At 39.7% G+C, this 25170-nt stretch overlaps 1 protein-coding gene and 1 long non-coding RNA gene across 26 annotated transcripts in view; one reads left to right on the top strand and one right to left on the bottom strand.

Annotated features, from left to right (window-relative positions):
- LOC127364253 (uncharacterized) overlaps positions 1 to 2164 on the top strand; it is a 115907-nt gene extending 113743 nt beyond the window's left edge. Inside the window, exon 2 of the long non-coding RNA XR_007884991.1 lies at positions 1960 to 2164. This is a non-coding gene — a long non-coding RNA (uncharacterized LOC127364253). The remainder of the gene's footprint in view (positions 1 to 1959) is intronic.
- Positions 1 to 23747, bottom strand: part of dlg2 (discs, large homolog 2 (Drosophila)) — a 219563-nt gene extending 195816 nt beyond the window's left edge. For 10 of the 25 annotated variants that reach the window (XM_051401466.1, XM_051401477.1, XM_051401479.1 and 7 more), the window contains exons 1-2: positions 22500 to 23743; positions 21240 to 21371 (exon numbers count right to left, since the gene is read on the bottom strand). In XM_051401466.1, coding sequence (XP_051257426.1) covers positions 21240 to 21371; positions 22500 to 22518 — 151 coding nt within the window. In that variant the 5' untranslated portion in view covers positions 22519 to 23743. Of the gene's footprint in view, positions 1 to 21239; positions 21372 to 22499 lie in introns of all 25 variants that reach the window. The other 15 variants (XM_051401463.1, XM_051401469.1, XM_051401465.1 and 12 more) reach the window with 6 other exon arrangements.
- Positions 23748 to 25170: the final 1423 nt, after the last annotated feature.

Raw genomic sequence — 25170 nt, 5'->3', positions numbered from 1 at the left:
GGGCCGTAGAGGGGCATCAACCCAGCAGCAGATCTGCTCCTTTGTGCATGTTTCTGATCAAACTGTCAGAAACAGACTCCATGAGGGTGGCATGAGGGCCTAACATCCTCTAGTGAGACCGGGGCTCACAGCCCACCACCGGGCAGCTCAATTGGCTTTGGCCAGACAACACCAGAATTGGCAGGTCCGCGATTGGCGCCCCGTTCTCTTCACAGATGAGAGAAGGTTCACACTGAGCACATGTGACATACGTGAAAGAGTCTGGAGAACATTACGCTGCCTGCAACATCATCCACCATGACAGGTTTGGTGGTGGGTCAGTGATGGTCTGGGGAGGCATATCCTTGGAGGGTCTTACAGACCTCCACATGCTAGTCAACGGTTACCTAGGTACTGGGATGAAAATCCTCAGACCTTACGCTGGTGCAGTGGGCCCTCGGTTCCTCCTGGTACAGGACAATGACGAAGACAATGACGCCATTGACTGGCCCTCATGTTTGCCAGACCTGGTTTAAGTCATATTTATCAGATTGCTCGCAGTTTGTACATGTTAATGATGAATCTTCAATAAATACTACAGTTAGTCATGGAGTTCCACAAGGTTCTGTACTTGGACCAATACTATTTACTTTATATATGCTCCCTTTAGGCAACATTATTAGGAATCACTCCATTAACTTTCACTGTTATGCAGATGATACGCAGTTATATCTATCAATCAAGCCCAATGAAATTAATCAATTATCTAAATTACAAACATGTCTTAAGGACATAAAATCCTGGATGACCTGCAATTTTCTGATGTTAAACTCAGAAAAAAACGAAATTCTTGTTCTTGGCCCCAAAAACCTTAGAGACTCACTGTCTAAAGATATAGTTACTCTAGATGGCATTAACTTGGCCTCTAGCACCACTGTCAGGAATCTTGGAGTTATCTTTGATCAGGATTTGTCATTTAACTCCCACATAAAGCAGACCTCTAGGACTGCCTTCTTTCATTTACGTAATATTAGAAAAATTAGACACATCCTATCACAGACAGATGCAGAAAAACTAATCCATGCATTTGTTACTTCAAGGCTGGATTACTGCAACTCTTTATTATCAGGTTGCCCCAATAAGTCCATTAAAACGCTCCAATTAATTCAGAACGCTGCAGCACGAGTACTGACAGGAACTAGAAAAAGAGATCACATCTCTCCTGTACTAGCTTCTCTGCATTGGCTCCCTGTAAAATGTAGAATATAATTTAAAATCCTCCTCCTCACCTATAAAGCTCTTCATGGTCAGGCTCCTTCATATCTTAAAGAGCTCATAGTACCCTATTACCCCTCTGGAACACTACGTTCTCTGAATGCTGGGCTACTTGTGGTTCCTATAGTCTCTAAAAGTAGAACAGGAGCCAGAGCCTTCAGTTACCAAGCTCCTCTCTTGTGGAACCGGCTTCCATTTGTGGTTCGGGAGGCAGACACCCTCACCACATTTAAGAGTAGGCTTAAGACATTCCTCTTTGATAAAGCTTATAGTTAGGGCTGGATCAGGTGAGTCCTGAACCATCCCTTAGTTATGCTGCTATAGGCCTAGACTATCGGGGGATTTCCCACGGTGCACTGAGCTCCTCCCTTCCTCTCTCTTTCTGCACTCATTCATGTCCCATTAATGCATGTTACTAACTTCACTTCTTCCCCGGAGTTCTTGTGCTTTCTCGTCTTGCAGGTTCTTGTCGATCCTGGTGGAGCCTCCTGCCATGGTCCTGCTAGATTGCCATTGCTAATACTGTTGTTGCTGTGCACCTCTCTCTCTCTCTCTCTCTCTCTCTCTCTCTCTCTCTCTCTCTCTCTCTCTCTCTCTCTCTCTCTCTCTCTCTCTCTCTCTCTCTCTCTCTCTCTCTCTCTCTCCCCCCTCCCCCAACTGGTGAGACAGACGACCACCCACCTAGAGCCGGAGGATCTGTCCTAGGTTTCTGCCTTTTAACAGGCAGTTTTTCCTTGCCCTTGTCGCCAAGTGCTTGCTCATGGTGGTACTGTTGGGTCTCTGTAATTAATGTTTTAAAGAGTTCGGTCTAGACCTGCTCTATTTGAAAAGTGTCCTGAGATAACTTTTGTTATGAATTGGCGCTATACAATTAAAATTGAATTGAATTGAATTGAATTGAATTGAATTGCGAACCTGTGGGATGTTATGTATCGGTGCATCCGACGCCACCAAAGACAGAGCTCACTGATGCCCTTATCCAGGTCTGGGAGGAGACCCCCAAGGACACCATCCGCCGTCTAATCAGGAGCATGCCCAGACACTCGGGAGTGCATACAGGCACGTGGGGGCCATACACACTACTGAGTCACATTATGAGTTGGCGTGATGAAATTCATGCAAGTTGGATTAGACTGTGATTTCAAGCTTGTACTTAGATTTTGGTGTGATTTTGAATCCAGCCCTCAAATCGGTTGATGATTTTGGTTTCCATTGACTGTTGTTACGTCATTTGGTTCTCAACAAATTACACAATGTTGTACAGTAAAGATTTTGAACCTAAATTTATATTATATTTATTATATTTTGTTTATCAAGATTCGATGTGTTATTTAAGTGTTCCCTTTTATTGAGCAGTGTATATGCTGTCAGTGGTACAGTGTCATTATCACTGGCAGGAATGATGGTCAAAACGTTGTGATAAAGCATAAATATCCTTACACTTGTTCCTGTAAGCATGTCAACTGCTCCCCAGATCAAATGACACCGAGTGACATCTGCCTCTGAAAGCAACTGATCCGAGATTTGAGGCTTAAAGTGTCTGGATCCTTGGATTTCTTCTACTCTCATTTCACTCAAACCCCTTCTCACAAGTTCAACCTTCCTGAAAACAGCACCAGCACATTGAAGGCCCAGATAAAAAAGACAATCTGAATCTTAATGCTGAGTGACAACAAAAAACAAAAAAGAATGGATATAAGAAGAAAATAAAGTGGCTGACACTACAGGGAAGACACAACAGCTGATAACATATTATTTGATGAAAAAGATACCGAGATGAAATACAATTATCATCACTTGTGTTAGAAATTATGGGACCATTGTGCCTAGAAATCCCTGGTACTGACTGAGTACACTATTATTAACACATTGTGCATAATAAGAATGGCCTATAATGACTCTGAGTTTTGATTTCTCATCAGCATAATTGTGAATTTTTTGTAGACAATATTAGTGTTAGGAATATTGCTTATCAGCTGTTTGCATATAGCTGTTTACCAAATTGTTATGTGCTTTGTTCACAGATTAATATCACGTAAAACCATCATTCTTAATATATCCAAACTCAAAATGTAAATGGTAAATGGACCTGTACTTGTATAGCGCCTTTCTAGTCTTCTGATCACTCAAAGCGCTTTTACACTACGTGCCACATTCACCCTTTCACACACATTCACTTAGTGATGGCAAAGCCCATCAAACAGAAAATGATGCATTCATACACACTCACACACCGATGCACAGCATCGGGAGCAATTTGGGGTTCAGTAACTTGCTCAAGGATACTTCAACATGTGGCAGGAGGAGCCAGGGAACCAACAACCTTCCGATTAAGGGACGACGCACTCTGCCTCTGCACCACAGCTCTTGTTTAACAACTAAATTGACATAAATGAGCTGCAATGTTTTAGAATACGTACTGCAGATGTTTCAATATGTTTGCCAGTTGTTGCAAGCTAAATTTTGACACATTCTTTTAAATGTGACCTCCTGTTGTTGTTGTTGTTGTTGTTATTATTATTATAGTTTGTGGATACTGCTGTAAACTGTGAATTTCTAATCTAAGATTTCTTTCACTGTCAGCCATATAATAGTTAGCCTGGTCTAACCTTAATGGGTACTTCAATGAGCTGGAAGTTAACTTTAAGTTAAAACTAAAGTTAGTTTTGTTGGATTCCTTCCTTTAATTAGTTATGTCTTTTTTGGGCCAGAACAGACCAGTTGTCGTATTATTTTTGGAACCTCTTCACCAGGTATCACAAGCGAGCAGTGTTGGGCAGTAACTAATTAATTGTGATCAAATTACAGTAATAATATTACTTTCCCCAGTAACTAGTAGTGTAACTAATTAGAAATACATTTCTGTAATAATATTACAGTTCCCCCTCCAAAAAATAATTAGTCACATTACTTTTGTTGTCACCATGCCATCATGCTCTTCCTGCAATAAGCTAACATCAGCCAATATATCTGCCCCACCCACTGATCCAGCTCTAGTCCACGCTTAGCTCTATGAACCTCATATTTATCACATACTGACTTTCACATTACTTGCGTACATGTGCTAATGAACGCACTGGAGATAAACACAGATATCACAGACTGAAACAAACCTTGAACATTGGGACAAATGAGATTTACCAGTTGAACTGCATTAGGAGAATACAGTATTTGATGAATCATAACCCACAGCTTCATGTTAATTTCATGCCTGCACACAGCCCCAAGCATGACTGGGAAACAGTAACATATGGCTCTTATGCGTGTGTGGCTGCAATTTCCTGTGAGGTCAGCCACAAGGCTGAGGTACAGCACAGTCCATTGCAGCAGGGTCAGTTGAGCGTGTGGGTGTCTAAATGACCTCACAAGTGTGGGAGGAATAACTTAGCTGACAGTGTGCTATAATAAAAGTACTGAGATCTGGATTAGTTCTTGCTATCATGCAGTACACCAGATGCACAATAAATAGTATTACCTAACAAAGAGTACGCAGCTCTACACAGGTTAGCCCCATGTCTGCCTCGCACCATTATCAAACTACTACACTGATCAGATTCCAGATCAGAGCAATGTGGACACAACTCAAAGCTAATACAGCCTTTAGAACAGAAATCTGTGGATGATTTAGCTCGAAGTAATCAGGTGTGAGTCTTTTTCTGATCACACTTGACAAAAGGAGGATGAAGAGCAGTGAAGCTGGAGCTATACAACAGTAAACCCAGTCATCTGGCTCCCTCTACTGGAGCTGCACCTCCACCTAAAAATACTGTATATCTGTATATTCCACACATCCACATTACTGTCTCTCAACGTAAGGCTTCATATCAGACAACAGGCCAGTGGAATGAATACATCTGCAGCCTGAAACTTTACTGAGAGATATATTGTCTTGGCACAGGTGAATGCTTGACATTTCAACAGCCTCCTTCATCATTAGTATGTTACCAGTTTCTGCAGCAACACATTTCTTCATACAGTCACCATGGCAATTTTGCACCTCTTATACTTAATGAACACGAGAACAGAGCCAATATTTCTTTGTTGGTAGGGTGACATTTCTGTTGTACACAGAGGCTCAAAGCTTTTTGGAGATGTCAATATCCACATACAAGAATAAAAGGTTAATAATACATCACAATATGTGTACAGAATTTTGATGACAGCTTCCAACATCCAATTCCTAAAAAAGTATGTACCTGTTTCACAAATCTTCAGTGATTTTACCATTGAAGAATCCTTACCAATCCTGATAAATGTGAAACCGGCTGTGGTATATCTGTGTATGTTTTTGTATTGTGATGCTGTTTATACTCTTTGGATGTTTATCTCAGACACTGTAAGCAGTCTGCTTAACAAACCTCTCCCAGTCTGCCCTGCCTTGTTTCTCCTTAGTTCTAGTCCTGCTGTTCACCTCAGATACATTGAGAAGACAAGTTACATCTTCAATGCAGCTTAAATTGTTATTGTCACATGTTAGTTCCAACCCAATTCACCAAACTCCTAGACCATTACTTAACATTAATATTGTAATAATTTTTTGTATAGTTATGGTGTATGTAATACATTTAACATATCACTCTAATATATATCTGCCTGTGCAGTGCATTTAAGTAATAATCTAATGAAAATGAGCTGCTTCACCCATATTGGTCCAGACTGGCCATGTCATCAGTGTTTCTTCTTTACACTGAGACCCCTCTGCTTTGCTCAATCACTGAGTCACTTTCATTGTGCACTTTAAAGTACACAACTGACAATCTAAAGCCTTCATCAAGTCCTTCAGATGCTATGCCTGCCAGATTTCTGAAGCAGGTTTTTAATAGTGTTGGTCCCACTATTTTAGAAGTTAGATAGAGTTGATTTCCTATTCCTTTCCTATTTTTATCCTTGTCTTCATGGTAAACACCATTTTCTAACAAGCATTGAACTTGGCAGATTTCCGTCATTTGTAACTGCAATTGCGGCATTACACTGATGTGGTTTCACTGCATTGTAATCAGCACAGTGCACTGGTCAGGCGCTGCCCAAAAACTCAGCTTTGCAGATATGGCTTGTAGAATCAGGGATTACTTTACAGGTGAATTTGCAAGAAGGAGAATCATTAGTGGAGGCGAAACAGTATTGATCTGATTATTACAGGCAGATAAAAGTAATTAATTAATGTTACTGACAAGATGTAATGTAATTGTGAAGTCAGAAAGTTGTGCACAACCACAAGTGGATGAAGGTGATCAGAGGGCAGGAGGCAAGTTACTGAGTTCCCAAGCTATTAAGATATGTACTTTTATTAATCCCTATTGGGGATTTTTTCACTTTTTTTTTATAAAAGACACACACACACACACACACACACACACACACACACACACACACACACACACACACACACACACACACACACACACACACACACACACACACACACACAGGGTTAGGGGTTAGGTTTGGGGCACCTCAGCAGTGCACAGGAGGTGAAAACTGGCACCTCTCCAGCTCCCAGTCCACACTCCGTACTGTGGTTTATGTGATTATAACGTCACTTTTTATTCATCTCCCCAGATCTTCTCAAATACAGAGCAAGTCAGTAGGACCCACAATGGCTGAACAAATTTACCTGACTCAGACATACTGAAGGTGTGTTTACCTGTGCAAAAAGCATTATGTCCCCACGCTGCAGCTCATGCCATCATTTGTTTATGTAACCGATTGGGCTGTGCTTATTTTGGTGGTTTGAATGTAAATTCTGCAGCCATTTAATTACATGATTGTAAATCTGAACATAATTACCGCCAAGGCTGACCAAATTACTTTTCTCCCCCTAGGTCAGTGCCAAACATTGAATATACAAGCAGCCACATAATTGACGAAATGGTGGCAATCATTGGCCAGATTTTGGATGACCAGCCTGTGGCAGAGTTGTCAGAATGATGTTGTTGATGAGAGCACTGACATCTCTGTCACCAAGCAACTGGGTCTTGTTGTGAGGTGAGATTACTTTACTACAATGAAATGAAATGTATGTGTCTATTCAGATTAAAATTACTTTTTTTCTATAGAGAAAGAATTTTGGGACATGACAAAGTGGAAAGCACTGTATTTAAAACTGAAGCTGCATTTGGATGTCTGCTGGGGATGCAACTTTGCATGACACTGCACTTGGAGTCATCAGAGATGACGACGCTACGAAAAAATAAGCCGACCTCCTCGGCCAGTGACAAAGCCTCAGTAATGATTGGTCTCTTTTGATTTTAGATTTAGTTTAGGTATTTAATGAGATTGTCACAGTGATCTTTTTTTTTTTAGGGAGAAAAACTGGAGAGACAACCATCCACTGTGTGGCACATCACCTTAACCTGGTCGTGAAGCCAAGGGGAGTACCATACCTCATCAAACAGGACTGCTGGAACAGTCAACAGGACCAGCAGTTTTAAGGAAATGGAAAGGCTTTTTTAACAGCCCCAAATCAAAACTGCAGTGCTAGATAATTAACAGATAATTTTATTATTAATTTCATATGAAAGAAATACTACCAGGTGGGAGTCAAATAAGTAGGCAACAGATGTGATGCACCGGATTCTGTTTGCTCTCATTGCAGACCTCTCACTCCAACCCAGAATGAGCCAACAGCTCATGGACTGCATTCCTTTGTAAATGATTAAGTTCTTTCCTCCTGTCCTGTGCCTAATGCAACTTGTGCAAGAGAAGATCCTGCAAAAGGTCTTAGTTTTCCAAAAGAGAAACCTTTTCTTCTCACAGGTGGAGCAGACAGTATGAAATCAATACACCTAACTTTCCATCACTAACCTACTATAAATGTCCATCTGACATGACATAATTTAGTCTGATTAAGGGTTTTTGGATCAGTTTATCAATCAACCAAAGCAGGCCCCACTAGTCGCCAACCACAACCTTATAATGAGTGCTGCCTGTTTGAAAAACTCCTTATGCGCTGACTGCATCACTCCGATGCATGCAGAGTCAGCTGCCTGTAAACATGTGTGTGATGCTGCTACTGTCCCAGATAATGTCTGGATGCTAGACGCATTTGTGCAGTTACATGAGGTGGCTTTTGAGTGTGTATTCCTGTTATCAGCGGTACCTCATCCCGGTGCTGGTTGAAAGTTAAAAAGTGTAATTCAGCAAAACCCTAACCACAACATAACCCTAACCATAATTCTAGTTCTATGTCTATACATGCTAGTGTCAGTCTCATACGAATATGAAACCAAAAGTGAAAGAGTCAAAGCTGATTTATGGAGGAGCTGAACCAAGTGTGGCAGAAAGGGTTTTGAACCTAAATGATAAAATTATGATTGTTAAATCTGTACATAAATAACACACTGAATGTATCGGGAAATTTGCTGAGGGTTTTCTCATATCGCAATATATATTGCAAAAAAAAAAAGAAGTGTATTGCTGTGTCATTTTGTGCTAATCTAGCAGCTCTAATGTCTTTCACTTCTGGAATCACATATTTAAGTTGTTGTACTAGCTGTCCCTCATAACAGTGTAAAAATAAAAAATCAATGATAAATATCTAACTACAGTTGAAAATAAATCAAAGTAGAAATATAAAGGTTTCTCCTTCTCCTATCCAGTTTCACCATTGATGTACTTGCATGGACATGCAAAACAACAGTGGTTGTCAGTGTATATGAACAGGATGACATACAAAATGTTTTTATACATTATGTTGTGTTGGTAGGACATCATTTGTCTAATCATAATGATTTAGTACGAGTCTCTCTCTCTCTCTCTCTCTCTCCACAAGATGGCAGCCTTCTCTACATCAATTCTTACTGAGCTGTTATTCTCTGACTCTAAAGATTGGTAACAACCATTTCATTCAAGGCCACTGAGTAACTAAAAAAAACACAGGAAAATAGAGCACTTTTGTTCAATAAATTAGAAAAATGCTTACATAAAATCCAATTGAACCATATGAAAATTAATGATTACTTTGTATTTACAAACAGTACTCTAGGCAGTATAAAAGTAATAGTGTTGAGCTCACATATGCACTGTTGTTAAGCCTCCATTGACAGAATGAAGCAACATAACAAACAGTAGTATTTCATTGTGCCCGGAACATAACAACTGCTCCAACAGATGATCTATCTGATGTAAAGCTCTAGAGAAGTCCTATAATCCATTAAGTACACAGGAAACTCTTAAAACCTACCAATGACACTTGTAACCTTTGACATGGCTTGGAACAGTAGGACTCATACTAAATCACATGTGAAATGTGCCAATTATGCAGCCATATTAAAGGGATAAACAACAGTGATTTATAACTTCTGTTCTATAATGGGCTGAGTTCACCTCATTATTGTCATACTGTATTAGTGTGGCACGGTGCACCGATACTTCAAAGTATCGGATTCGGAATACAACGTCACGATTCCTAAATTTATTAGTATCGATACTTTTAAGAATGACCACGTTGCAGATTTGAAGGACGTATCATGTTGGGGGGCAACGCATGCTTCCAGTGCCTCCGTATGGAGGTCAGTGCCCAGGCATTATTATATTTAATCTTAGAATGTTTACATTGTTTAATAAAATCACTGTTCATGTTTTTATTCAAAGTTCAGAATCAAGATAAAGTTATGTTTTCATATGATAACTAAGATAATGCTGCTAAATTATTTTTTTACCTTGAATGTCATTGCTCTTATTTATTTTTTATATTTTGATATTTCATATTTTGTTCAAATGTTTAATATATCTGCGTTCATATGTTCATTCATTAGTGTGATATTGATTAAAATGTCCTGGTTTTAAAATAAAGCACAGCAATGATATTTGAGAGTGTTTCTCCTTTTCGGGAAAAGTATCGAAATCGCAATTCTTGACTTGGTATTGGTATCGAAACAATAATTTTGGTATCGTGACAACACTATACTGTATGACCTGTAGACTGGTAGAAGTCAGTATGTGTCCTGTTACTGTAGGCACTGTTGTTTGTGTTAAGGATTTAGCCGAGATGGTAAAAGCAAGGACTGAATGATATCAATAGAAATACTAATTAGGGGCTTCACAGTTTGGTACAATTTTAACCCATACTGTACAACACAGAGTGTAAGGTCACTTTCACACCTGTAGTTTACTTGGTTCGGACTGGAGCTGCAAGTCGATTAATTAATTAGTTGTCAACAATTAAATTCATCAACAACTATTTTGATAATCGATAAATAGTTTGAGTCATTTTTTAAGAAAGAAAATGTCCAATTTCTGATTTCAGCTTCTCAAAAGTTGAATATTTTCTAGTTCCTTTAGTCGTCTGTAACAGTAAACTGAATATCTTTGGGTTGTGGACAAAACGTCACCTTGTACTTTTTCACCATTTACTGACATTTTATTGAGCAAACAGCTAATCGAGAAAATTATCGACAGATTAATCGATAATGAAAATAATGGTTGTTTGCAGCTCTAGTTTGGACCAGGAAAAAATTTAATCAGATGACACTAATCAAGAGCTGGAAGTCGTAGAAACTGACAAGTAACTTAGTTTTGGTGATCTTTACGTGGACCCTTGTAGAGGAAATCAAATTCTGCGGACTGGCAGAAGGTCATGGTGCATTTTATTAAACGTGAAGCATTTATTTATCTTCTCTGCTTTCACAAACTGACTGACTATGTTAATTGTTAGTCCAACTGACTGACTGCAATAACACCTTATATGTCACAAATAATCATTGAAAGGAAGAAACATGGTGCAGCCAAAATACAGAATAGGAGACATGCACAACACACCTCAGGTTTTGGTACTAAACTTCTTTTTACTTTCTGATCGATGTGGAAAACTTCAACTCATAAATATCACTGATACAGATTGCTTTCATACAAATTCACAATCAACGATAATAATGGATAACAGTAGCTTATCTTCTGAAACCATGCTAAAAACACATATCTAATATCACACAGTACTGTGGTAGGTCTGCTCTGCTTTCACACTAAAAATGCACCGCGCTAGAGCGTGATCAGAACTGAACCGAGACCACCTACTGTAAATACACCAAAGAAGTTAGGTATGAATCTGCCCTAAATGGACAAATAAAAGGTCAAAAAAGAGGAGAGGAAGCTTTGATGATTTAAATAAACAAATTCATCACAGCACTGCAGAAGGAGACACCAAACTAAGAGCCTGTCCACACGAATACGCAGCCTCACCCAATATGATGTCGTTTCGAAAAAAATCTCCGTAAACACGGCGTCGTTTCCAGAAATATCTGCGTCCACACGGATTTACTGAAACGACCCAAAACGCTGTAGTACATATGCCAGGCCTGTATGTGGCGCTGTGACACCACCACACCAATACACTAAAACCGGAAGAGAAGCCATGGAGCATGCGCTGTTTACAAACAAGTAGTAGTAGTCCGCCATTGTTGTTGTTGTTATGATGCGTCTAGCAGCAGCGGCTGAGGTTAAAGGCTAGAGAGGCGGGGCTAATACGTCATCGTTTAGCCATCCAGACAACTCCGGGCAATCTGGCGTTTTTGGATTTTCCCACTCTGGGACCCGTTTCCAAAAAATACAGTTTTCACACCCCGAAAACGCCGTATCCGTCTGGACGCAAGGCCGATACGATAAAGTATTTATCCAGATTCTAAAAAAATTCCTGTGGACGGCCCCTTAAAGGACCGCATACAAGTACCAGTATGAACAGTGACTGTCACTTTTTTCAACCCATCACTACGGCACGATGTTAACTCTCTCGGGTATTATCAGTCTGCCTGGGAAAGATTCAATTAACACTGAGTAGATTAGAGAAAATGAAGCCTCCCAGGAAAGGATCTCTCTCAGACAGCAAAGAGACACACAACCTATTAAAAGGACTGACCTGCCTTTGTTCATCAGACAATGACAGATAAAGCTCATTAAAATCCTTTGTGGGGCATATTGGCAGACAACGGTTATGAGATCAGGACCCTATGAATCTCACCTGAGCTTCCAATTCATTCAGGTGAGCAGATGCTACTGGAGCTTGTTACGGCTAGACTGTGATACGTACAAGTACATAGCTACTGGCTGTTGAAAGAATTTTACGAACATGTTCAAAAGTATTATGTCATGAGACTGATTTTCACTTGTGAACGCAGCATGGTACAACCATTATACGACCAGCCACCACTGCCAGCAATTCAAACCTACACACCACAAAATAAACTAATTTACAACAGATATTATAAAATAACCAATTTCCTAAAATGCATTGCAAGTAGGTATAATACAGCCAGCATTAACATCTCCCTAATTGTGCTTTACAGCACAGCTTTAAGAACATACGCTTCAGCATGAGGTCAACCTATTGCTATGTATTTACTGCCAATTCACTGTTCATGCAATAGAACAGAAAAATCTCCACTGTAGCTTATATACATAAATAAACATCAGGGACTAGCATTTTTATATTGAACAGTGAAACAGTATCAGTAACAGCAGGCATAAGCACACAGAAAGATATTAAAATACACCCTCATTGTCTTGATTGAACATTGCTTGCTTATTACTACTTGCTGATTATATGGTAATTAAAGAGTCAGTTGATACTAATCAAAATAAATGCTTAATGTAATACTGTAGTTTAAAGTGTAGCCCATTTGGTTTCAGCAAAACATTTTCTACTCTACACTGTAGCTTTAAAGTTTGTAGTCCACCACAACATCAGGAGGATACATCTATCCCTCACCCAGGAGGCAGCACAGGTTCTGGTCCAGGCTCTTGCCATCTTGTGTCTAGACTACTGCAACTCATTCCCGGCTGGTGCCTGGTGTGATCTCTGCAGCTCATCCAGAATGCAGCTCGACTTATCTTGAACCTATATAACTTCTCCCAGACTACACCACTCCTCCGCCCCCTGCACTGCCTACCGATGGCTGATTGAGTCCAATTCACGGCCATTCTACATCCACGTCAACCATACACTACAGCCTGTCCACTGCACTCAGCTACTGCCAATCAGCTTGCTGCTCCTTCACTAAATCACAAGTGTTTGCTGTCCTTGCACAACAATGGTGGAACAGGCATCCCATTGACATCAGTACAACTCTACACATCTTCAGACTAAAAACTTGTCTGTTCAGACTGCAACTTTGCCCATAAAAAAAATATATTTCTCTCTTATTGTTTCCAAATGTAGCACCTGAAACAGTTCAGCTTATTTAACGGAACTGATGTACTTACACAATTTTTGCAGTTTTTGGTGTCGTATCCATATGGTTAAATGCACTCATTGTCTCTGCAGGTCACATTCCATGGAGTCCACCATGTTGATCCACCTTGTTTAAACAGTAGCAAACAGACAGACAAACCAAACCCTGACTGAAGACAAGACCTTTTAGCGTTTGTCAGGGCCACCATAATTTCTCCTGCACACACAACCCATTGTCATTCCCAGGTCATGAAATACAGATGGCAGCAGCATTCAGTTAGTTGCAATCTCAAACTTCAGCGCTAGATGCCACTAAATCCTACACACTGGTCCTTTAAGAATCCGAATCTTGAAAAACTGCTTTCCAAGTTCTACACCCAGGCCCTAAAACCACAACATATATATAAAGTTAGCACTGCCAAGACTATCTGCAACAGGCAGCATAAATCCAAAGTAACAATCCAGTCAAAGCAGATAATATATATGATGAATTTCTTTGCACTCTCGTCACACCATTTTGCTATATTCAAGCACAGCGTTGTATCCTCAAAGTTAGCCAAGGCTTTGTTTCACTTTTGTCCAAATCTTCATATTATGACACGTTAAACAACATTAAATTTTAATTCATTTTAATGAAAGAAACAGCTGTATTTTATCCATGTTCTTAACATCAAATGATAAAGATTTTAAAAGAAATATTATTCATCAAGAATTAAGCTACCAGAAGAAAGCCCCAGAGCTGATAAATGTAAAATAGACATTCACCAGTGCAACTTTTTCTCTGCTGCTTACTCAGCTCATTGTGTGTGGAAGGATAATTTCATGGAAGGTAACATAGAGCCAGAGATTGCTGTAGTGCTAGAAACAGAGCTAGCGACCCACTGTGACTAATTGAGAATAAATGATAATGGAAAGAATGAACTTTAGAATATCAATATTATAAAATGAAATAATTTTATAGATAATTAGATAAATTAGATAAACAATATGGGGGGGGGCGTGTTGTTTCAAGTACTGGTGAGATGATGGAATATTATCCTGGAAGTCCAGTTTAACTAATAGATCTAGGAGTCTAAAGGTTTAGGTGTTTAGGAGTGTATAATTAAAAATGGCCATAGTCTCCATGACGTCACTAATGGAGTCCTCGTTTTCAGGATTGAGATTTAACAATCTGTATGGAAAATCATTATCACCTTGAAAGACTGTAGGGCTCAGCTGTGGTAGTAACAGTTATTTCCCATGTGAATCAAAAGGAAGTATGAAGCTGGAAACAGATCAGTAAGTCCTTCAACTGTGCAGACGAGTGACTGAGGAGTAGTGGGGATGATGAATGGGTTAATCCACACACGGATCCACTCTGCAGTGATGGGGTTTAGCAGGGGCGCCCACGCCACTGGGCAGATTAGACAGCACCTAATGCTTTGTAAGATGATTACATCTATTTCAGGAGGCATGTATTCCATCGCAATAGTTGTAACTGTGTTTGATTCCATCGCTTAGACCTATTGTTCCTCATCACTGCCAGAGGAATTGGTAAGACGTTTAAGGTGCATCATTATTGAGTGAGTAGTCAAGAGAGTATAACGACTCTACATGCACACTAATAAAGCCTTGTAATGAGCACTAAAAAGCAAACATTCAGCAAACATGTATCACTGCAACATAATATACCCACCCTGATGACAACTAATGGTCTCTGATGAATGAATGACATCAGTTAACTAAATGGCTCACTCTATATTGGTAAATGATATACAATAATATGACTTTGTAATGACAGCATGTGGTCAAAGTGCAGTTTTCATGCATGGCATTATGAGTCCAAGACAGTTCCTGGAGAACATCTGTTGCAGGATATTATGTAAGCATTCAAACATAGTGAAAGATTATAAAATGTAATCCACACAATAAATAAAAAACAAGCCATAATGGAATTTGTCCACACGGACAATATTTAATATCTACAAAATATTGATGTGGGATTGTCACCCTAATTTCAAACAAAGGAACACGACAGGAAGCTGAAGAAAAGTTTATGAAAGGATACAATAAAATTAACAGGAAAAATTGTTTGTTAATTTATAATTGGAGTTTTGTAAGTATACGTGAAATCTGATAAAACCTGTTACAGACAGGTGAGGACATTTACATACATACTACAATTGGGGGTTCCACACACACTTATATTCATAACCATTACGGCCTCCACACAGTGATTTACCCTGCCACCAGAGCGCCACCTAGTGGCAGATTGTTGACACATTTTTTAGCAAGCCTCAGGGAGCCATGGGCAAGCATCATACCAAGTTTCATTTGAATCACACGTGTCGATGCGGAGATATAAACTTCTTCATTTTAAAGAGCGTGTGGCGATGGCCTGAAATTGTGCACGATGCCTAAGGAAGACATGGGGATCTATGGACCCAAGCTTGGTGTCAATCGGACATACCAATGTGGAGAAATGCTCTACTTCCTTTTTTGACGAAAAATCCACAGGAAGTGTTAATTTTATAACGTGCTTATTTTTTGAAATATCAAAATTCTTCAAATTAATTTTTTGCAGGACGGTCCCCAGATGCTACGTAAAAAAAAATTGCGCGAATCAGACAAAGTGCATAGGAGGAACACGAAAAAGTAGTTTCGACATTTCGCGCTTCTAGGCGAAAGTGGGCGCGGCCTATATGGGGAGATGCAGAACCATTCACCAAACGCGTGGATATAAGGTTTTTGAATGTGCGACAAACGATGCGGGACTTATTAGCCTAAACGCACTTTTCATGATAGTTGCGCCATCTAGTGGCCGACCCGAAAGCGATGCTTAGAATATCCAATTTTTCACCAGGCCTGACAACTTTGCCAAATAAAATTGAGTTTTCGTATATGTTCAGGGGGGCAAAAACGCAGTCGAAGTGGCCTTAAAATAATAAGAAACATAGCAAATACAATAGGGACCTCCAGCAGTCGCTGGCTCGGTCCCTAATAACACCAGAATCTCTAGGTTGCGTGAGAAGGGGCTGTGCAGAAGCATTACGTGGGCCCATGCAGTTCTAAAGTGGACGAACATCAGCATCTCTGATCAGAGTTGATCATTTTTTGATGATTCGTAGAGGTGCCCAGAGGACAGCTGTGGCAGCTGATGAGTCCACTGTGGCTCATTTATAATTCACAACTTGACTGACCTCACAGTATTTCTGACAAGTACATTAATATGTTGTTTGTCACTACTTGGCACGTGTAATCCCCTCATCAGCTCCTGTCACACAGCACACAGTCCAGCAGAGAACAGAACAGTGACAAAGTCTGCATCTTGGGTTACACAGGCAAACTGCTGTCCTACTGTATCTGTCTCACTCCTGCCAAGTATCTCAGCTGCTACTTCAGTCCCAGCTGCAGTATTTGCTGCAGTGTGTCAACCCTCAAGTGTCTGTTGGATGAGTGGTAAGTTCGCCTCCAACTCATCCCTGATAGTGACAGGAGGCAACAAAGTATACCTCAGATGATCTATGTCTAACTACTAATAGCCTCATAGCAATGCTGACTGTGTGTGACCAGTGAAAATGATTGAATATGCATAAGCTTGGGTATAAAATTTAGCTTGGTGCAGAAAAGTGCTGATGTTTCAGCTTTGACAGTAGTCTTATTTTTGTCCTGCATGTTCAACATATTGTTGGGGACACGAGAGCAAATCCCAACATAGTCATCATAAACAGTAATAAAGTAAGTAACAAAGTAGAGACAAAACCCAGAGTCCAAACACAATTAGTTACAGTTATTACAGTTTTAGTAGCCCTAAAAGACCAGTGTGTAGGATTTAGAGGCATCTAGCTGAGGTTGGAACTCGCTCGCTTCAGCATCCCCTTCCATGCACGAGGGGGGGAAACTACAGTGGCTGCGGAAAGCGCAAAAAATACAAACGCCCCTATCTAGAGTCAGTGTTTGGTTTGTCCTTTCTGGGCTACCGTAGAAACATGGAGTTTTTGTCTTTTTTAAAGATATTTTTGGGCTTTTTATGCTTTTTACATGGTAGAAGAGGATCTGCCTCCTCTGGGCTGATGAGCCTATACTAAAGTAACACACAATATATACACTAATGAAAACATAGCTATGAAAATTATTTTCCATTAGATCCTCCTAAATTTTACACACTAGACCTTTCAATTATGTTAATTAATTACGTTTTTGTTTATGTTTATGGATTTGTAATCATTTTATGTGTAATATATTGTGACATTATTTGGAAAACTGTCTACCACTATAAGCATAAAATCTGGGTAAAAAAGTTTACTTTTACAACACCACTTTTTAGTGGTTGGGGTTTTAAACACAAAAGTAGTGTCTTTTAGAATCAATACAATGCCAAAAAAACCAAATCGTAATACACACAATATTCTATATTTTCTTAAGCCCCCTATGTATTTGACTGAATGTAGTTCTTATATTAGATTGTGTATATAATGAATGTATATGAACAAGAGAAAAAAATCTAAGTTTTAGTGTATATTAGAAATATTTCAACTAGCAGCTTGACTCTCAACCTGTCAAACTTTGCAGTCAGTGATGTAAATGTATTGAGGGAGCCTGCAGCCACGAAAGAGGCTACAATGTAAGCCTTATGGGCGATTGCACACCGTCAAAGTATGTCCATTCTAAGTAAGTAGGGATGCACAATAATTATCAGGGCAAATACATTTTAGGCCCATAATGGAAAATGTATATTATTATGAAATGATAAATGATCAGTCCATAATAATATTATGTTTTGAATTCATTTTGAATACGATAGCCTTATGCTCTATGAAAGCCAAAGTATGTTGTATAAAGTCCGTTTTTTGATGTACTTCACTAGAGAAAATGAATGAACATATGAAAAGTTTGTTGAGTTGGAGTACAGAAAGAGTAGCTTAGTGTTCTGTAAAAGATTTTCAATGTCACAGCTGAATATTTAGCTGATTTAGACGAGGCATTTGAATTTAATTTATTTGAGCTATACTAGCTATTGAGTATACGGATAAAGACAAAAAATTGGAGAGTGGAAGAGGGAGACAGGCAGAGGAGGGTGAACTAGCTGCTGCAAAGGCTGCAAAGCTCAGGAGACTGCTGGTGGTCCTGGTGGGTGCTGTGACCCTGTGCCTACAGATAAGATTTCACAGACTGGATCAAAGGAAAGGTACCAGAAATGTTTTTTCTGTAGGGTCCTTTCCATAATGAGTCAGTCAGTGGCGAAAACAACAACTTAATAAATCACCCAACAAGGATTAAGTTGTAGCCCGTTTCACGGCTGCAGGGCTCTCACTCAATATTGAACTAAACTCAAAACTTGTTTTCCCCATTAGTCACTTTGACACAGAACATGGGAAAATAAGGTCCACATTGAAAAATACTAATGTTACCCTTTAAGTCTCTGTCACTGGTGCACATTATAATGGAGCTTCTGTGGCCCAGTAATTGGTTTAGGTTAAGGAAATAACAATTCCAAACCCTTACAGAGGTTGGTGGTCGGAGCCTTTAAGTGGGGTGGAGATTGTCAACCCACAGCGCCTGAACAGAACCCTATAGCTTGACCACTCTCTGCAACTGCACTCTAAAGGCAGGCCCATAATACAGCACATTATGGACAGGGTAAAACATAAAAGGACTTGAGATGGGAGGAGAAACCCATGACTGCACTTACTGTAGCCTCTACGTAATCTACCAAATGTGGGACACACCTGGTCCAGTATCAACTTGTACAGTGTGATGTAGAAACTTGAAGCCACCAGTGCACATCCACTGAGAATGGACTTTACAGTGAAGTAGGAGACATCTTGTGTCCAGCATGATTGTGGAATTGTTAATGAGGTAGAAGGAGTAGATTACTTTTTAAGGGTTTTAATGTGGAAACTATATTTTTAGACCGTTACTTACAAATTAATTCCCTACAAACTCTATTTTATACGTCTCTGTCCCTGCCTGAACCTGACGTGTCTAATCTCCAGAGTCAAAATGCTAAAAAGGCTTGTCTGGACGGAGACTGTTTTCGTTTTAAAACTAAAACGTAGTAAACTGTAAATTAGCTGGCCTCCATTGGTCCGCTCCGGTCCTGTCACTCATTCTGCTCCTTGACAGCATTCCCCGCTAGGTCCCCTGATCCTACTAGTACTAGTACTAGACGGGGACTCCCCATGTCCTTTGAGCTCCCCGTCCACGTACACACAGCTAATAGGACCACTAACTAGCTAGTGGCAGCAGCTAGCACAGTTAGCATGTGCAAAAGTGCATCAATAAGTGACTTCCTGTGTTACAAGAGAAATGGTCTGTGTTGCAACAATCCTCTGTTACCTTGGTCCCGGTGACAACGTGTGATGTAAATCCTAATATCTGCTGTACTGCCAAACAATTTCAGTTGACTGTGACATAGATCAGTGACTGAATATATGAAAGCCAGACTGTGTTTAAATGAAATAAACCTTAGTAGTAATTAATTACATTTTAACAGGTAATGAAGTCAGCAGTCTGAACTAGATATTAGAGTTAATGTAACTCTGTTTTAAGCATGTGGCGTGTAAGCGTAAGTGTTTTTCCCCTTTTACATACACACACAACAGGAAAGCCATTCATAGGCTGCACTGTAAACCAGTGTTTGGGGCAAAATGTTGCTTTTCTTTTGGTTTTATGTATGCAGTGATCATCAAAATGTCCATTACTGTAGTTTTCTTCTGCAAAGAGAAACTTCTGGCTATCATCTGCAAACACTTTGAGGCGTTATAGAAGAATTGTTTTGGTGGCAGTGATGAAAATCGCTCACCATTGAGGCCAGGGTCAAACCCCTGACAAGTTTAATCCAGCAGTTACTTATACTTATTAGAGTGATGTTTACCTTTAGACTGCTACTGTCAATGTAAATTAACATTAATTTGGTTCTAATTTTCATTTACTGTAATAATCACTTACAGGCCATTTGTACAAAAAGTCCTATTTCATTCAGATGCAGTGATTTGGTTATAGTTTTTTATTATAAAACAGATACTGGAGAGGTTGATCTAAAGTTTTGGGGGTGGGTGTTTCTTTTTATTGTTTATAATATGGGGAGTGATAGAAGATTTAAGAAGTTCAGAATCGGTATTACAAACACATTGACTCAGTCTAAATAAACATATTGACAATGCAAATTTAATGCCTCCTGATGTTTGACAAATTTGACCATATTGACTGTAATATAAACTATAAATATTTCCTGTGTATTCTTATTTTATTTTATTTAGTTCTGTAAGTACACAATTTTAGTTCACTATAATAACTTTGCTACGTGCTGGAAAAATTGTGGGTGGTTGTAATCTGAATCTTCACCTGTAGATGCCACTAAATCACACTGCTCCTTTAACTTTATTTGGATCTTCCGTATGGTAATTCAGTGTAAGTTTGGTGTATGAACTACACTGCAGACTGGAGTCTCCGCTAACAGGGACAACCAAAGTTAAACCTGTGACTCATATGCTGACTCATGTTAACAGATCCAACACGGGTTGAACACACATTCAGCAGACTCAGAAAGAGCAAAACAGGGCAGCAAGTTATCATAGTTGATAAAACTGCAGCCCAATGAAGATACAGCCATGTACACATACAGGAGCTCTCTCTCTCTCTCTCTCTCTCTCTCTCTCTCTCTCTTCCTTTTTGTAATGTGCAACTAAAATGTTCTATTAACACTGGTACTGCTAGCAGAACAGAGCCAGCCAAGCAGTCAAATATACCTTTAGTACAGTTTTTCTGAACACCGCTACAATATGAAGTTGACAGAAAATACCAGTTGCTTGATGGGGTTGGTTGTGCTTCACTGACTTACCAAGAAGAGCTTCAAACAGGTTGCTTTTGAAAATCCCCATTACTCTCTGAATGGCAGTTTTGAGCTGCAGCTCCTCCGGCTTCCTCAGTTTAGTGCAGTATTCCTCCAAAAGCCCCAGGGCTCGAGCCGTGTCTGCAGAGGAGGGGCAGACAAGACAGGTTACATATATTCGTCATGTATCAATTGGACAATGTTGAGTATAAATAAATGGATACATTTAGGCCACAATACGGGTACAACAGCCCTAAGACTTCACATACAAGACTGTAAATATGGAGAAAGGTTTAGCTGGGCCCTCTCCAGCTGCAAAGACAACATTCCCTGCCCCCAGTTTATCAGAAATGAAATGTCCTAAAGTATCTGGACAGTTCAGCATTCTAGCCATTCCAAAACCATGGACATTAAAGCTGCAGTGGTTAACTTTTATAAAAATAACTTTCTATCATATTTGCTGAAACTTTCACTATATCCTGACAGTAGTACATGAGACTGATAACCTGTGAACAAATTTGGTACATCATCTTTAATCTTCCAACACAAAGACCATTTCTGTATGGAGCTGGCTTTTTGCACAGGGAAATAGGATGTCACGTTGAAACAGGAACGAGCACATGTTGTTGAAAGATGGGAGAACACTAGAGTCTGACGGATAAACTGGTTGGCCGATATTATCAGCCTATATTGACCTATTGCAGACAAATCAGTAACATTTCAGCATATGTGCTATTTAATATGCGCCAATATTAAACTTTTTTTTCCCGGATATAATGCAGAGTAAAATGTTTTTAGTTTATCCAGGTTTATCCAAAAGTATGTGCTGTGATTTTCAATACTGTGGCAAGCGGCACAGAGTAAGGGAGAAGAAGCAGCTCTCAGCAATGTCAGTTGGTATACAATGTGTTACATTATTTAACTTAAATATTCTTTAATAAAGCCATTCAGCCGTCTGAGTGCCTTTGCAGATTCATAACGGTGCACAGTCCACATACCGGCTGTCATATCGGGAATCTGAACTTTTCCCCTCTAAAACCAGTACTGACCTCTGATATCAGTCAGGCTCTAAAGACTGTTGTCTGTCTGCACTCATGTTCATATACTTTTGGCCATATAGTCTATGTATATTGAGGCTAATGGAAACCAGAAGGTTGAGTTCAGACTGTTAATATAAACCGTTGATTGCAGTGTCGTTCACATTTGGTATTTACAAAGATACTGGAGGAGCAGAAGCTCTCAATACCTGTGGCACACACAGAAACTCACCTTTTTTCCTGATAGGCATGGCTGACTCCGTGTAAACTTGACTCTCTCTAAGGCTTCCAGCTCAGGCTTTAGTGCATGGTCAAAAGGTTCCTTCTTAGTGCGACAGCAGAAAACACAGAGGGTTTTGACAAGAGCTCACTGATCCAGTGGCTCTCAAAGTTGGGTCCAGGGACCACCAGAGGGGGAGTATCCAGGGGGTCTGGGTCCATAAAAATGAATGAGGAAAAGATTAATTCCACAGTATTTGATTTCAGCACAATTAAATCATGTGATCACAGGTTTCTCTGTACCAAAGGTAATCCCACGGTCTCCTGCAGCAATGCCTCATCAACTTATGTATGTACAGTCATCCAAGGACTCCAGATCCTAATACATTGTGCATGTTAGCTTGTGTATTACTTCTGTCTTGTCCACATCCTTTAGCTGACAGATGTGCCCTGTCATGACGAGGTTCCAATGCACAACTGGAGACAGAAGCAGTAAAGTCCTCCTCGCAGTCGATGTAGAAAACGCTGGTTTAGTGTCCCATGGTGCTGGAGCTGTCAGGTTTGGAGGTTCTGGCCCGGGTTAACACTCTCTGATTGGTCCAGGGAGACAGACCTGGGTCGGTCCTCTGTCTGAAGTGCCGGTCCACATGATTTTACCCTGCATGACTTTCCTTACCTGAAGTTTTTTTGACCTGCGTACAAGACCAACCGCAGAGGGAAAGGGCGCACCGCACTTCAAATGAATTAACGTCGAGTTTGAAAAGAAATGTCACCTCGTTTTGTTCCCACAACGGTTCAGGAAATGTCTCCTGACACGGAACAGTCACTCAGAGTTTCTGTCTGGAGGTTCTGACTTATGGAGGGACGTGTGTGTGCTCCCCATGAGGCGGCAATTCCTGGAATTAAACCCCCCTTTAAGGCTTCCTGTTAACGGCGCTTCCACGGATAAATACAAACATGTACATAAGTTAGCTAGCATTCATGCTACATCAGCAGACAGCGGCGGAGCCAGACGGAATGATGCTCTCCCAGTGCGACGCCTGGCTGTAGGAAAATACCTGCCTGCCAACTGTGGGAGAAAACGCATGGCTCTCAAATGACTCCATGTATTTTCATTTTCCGTGAAACAGTGACTGTGCATTCGTCGGGAATTTCTCCTGATAGAGAGACAGCGCTAGCCTCAAGCTGCCACATCGCTTTATTCTTTAGGCAGGTAACGTTACTGTACGGCAGCGTTAGCCATAAGAACTGACAGCATCACCAACTGTTTTAAGTACCAGGAACAAGCTAGCCACAATGACAAGTTGGACTTCCGTTTATAGCTTTCAAAATAATACAATCGTCCACAATACATTTTTATAGCGTAGAACCACAATTTCAACTATAGAAAAACATATATAATACATGATTTATCTAAATGTATATATTTTTTATTTATATATTTTTCATATATTTTTATTTATGTACATATTATTAATATATAATAAAAATATATATATTTATTTTAGTTATTAAAAAACCACAGGCGGTAAGCCTATAATGTCAATATTCGTCTCCTTTTCCCTGCCGCTTGATGTCTGTTAAAATTCCCGTGTGTAACATTTAGGAAGATCTGTTATCAGAAATGGAATAATAGACAGTTCACCTCCCTAATGGAACGGACAAGGGGGGGACGGGGGATCCACTGTAAGTCAGTCACACCTCGACTTTCTTCCAAATAACGCACATTTCATTCCTAATATAATAAATACAGGCCTGTAGTTCATGCACATTTTTGTTTTTCTGAATTGTGTGAAATAGATACAAAAATAGGTAATACAAAAACCAAGGTGATTTTGTGCTATTTAGAATATTTATTCTATTTATTGTAGATTATTATTTGTACATTATTTGTAATATTATATATTATAGTTGCTCTCTGCTCTTATTTTTACATATATCTGACTGTATATATTTTGGCACATTTATGTATAGCTATAGTGTGGTTCTCTAAGTTCTGATAACTTATACTGTCATATTTTGTGCAGAACTGTGTTCATTGTCTTTTGGCAATGTTGGAGGTTGAGATTGTGAACCTTTAAAAGTGCAATAGTTAAATCCAATTGTTCTGATGAATGATTTGTGCAATCAAGAAATATAATTCTCTGCCTCATTTATGTTATTATAATAAAACGCCCAGGGTGTCATTCAAGATAGAACCGCCACTGCACCCCACATAACTCATTTTAGTTTCCCAAAGCGGCTCAATGCTTTTGTTTTGAAGGCAAACTCGCCCAGCTTCCTGGTCAAATGCGGTGAGCTTGATGTAGCTGTTTAACTTACCTTAGCAACGCAAGAGGCTGCTCGCTGGTTAGCTGGTTCCCGTCGCGATTGACAGGACGTGACAACCAATCAGATATTGGGATCTCTTGTCGCATCAGGGCGGATCAGCCAATGAGAACGATATAGACCTGTGCGAAGGTGAGAGTTGAAATATTGCTGCATTAAGTGTACTGTAGGAAATATGAACATTCTAGTTTGTTCTTACTTCCATAGCTGGGCATTAATGTTGGTGGCTATAACAAAGTTTCCCTTCCAAATAGTCTAAATACTGTGTTTTTTATATGTTTACAATTTTTCATTTTGTCAACATGATTGTCCATACTACATATTTTACTATGTTAGTTATGTTTACTCTAGTCTAT

Source organism: Dicentrarchus labrax, unplaced genomic scaffold (assembly GCF_905237075.1).
Source record: "Dicentrarchus labrax unplaced genomic scaffold, dlabrax2021, whole genome shotgun sequence".
Classification (NCBI taxonomy): domain Eukaryota; kingdom Metazoa; phylum Chordata; class Actinopteri; family Moronidae; genus Dicentrarchus; species Dicentrarchus labrax.
This window is presented reverse-complemented; position numbering and strand designations above follow the sequence as displayed.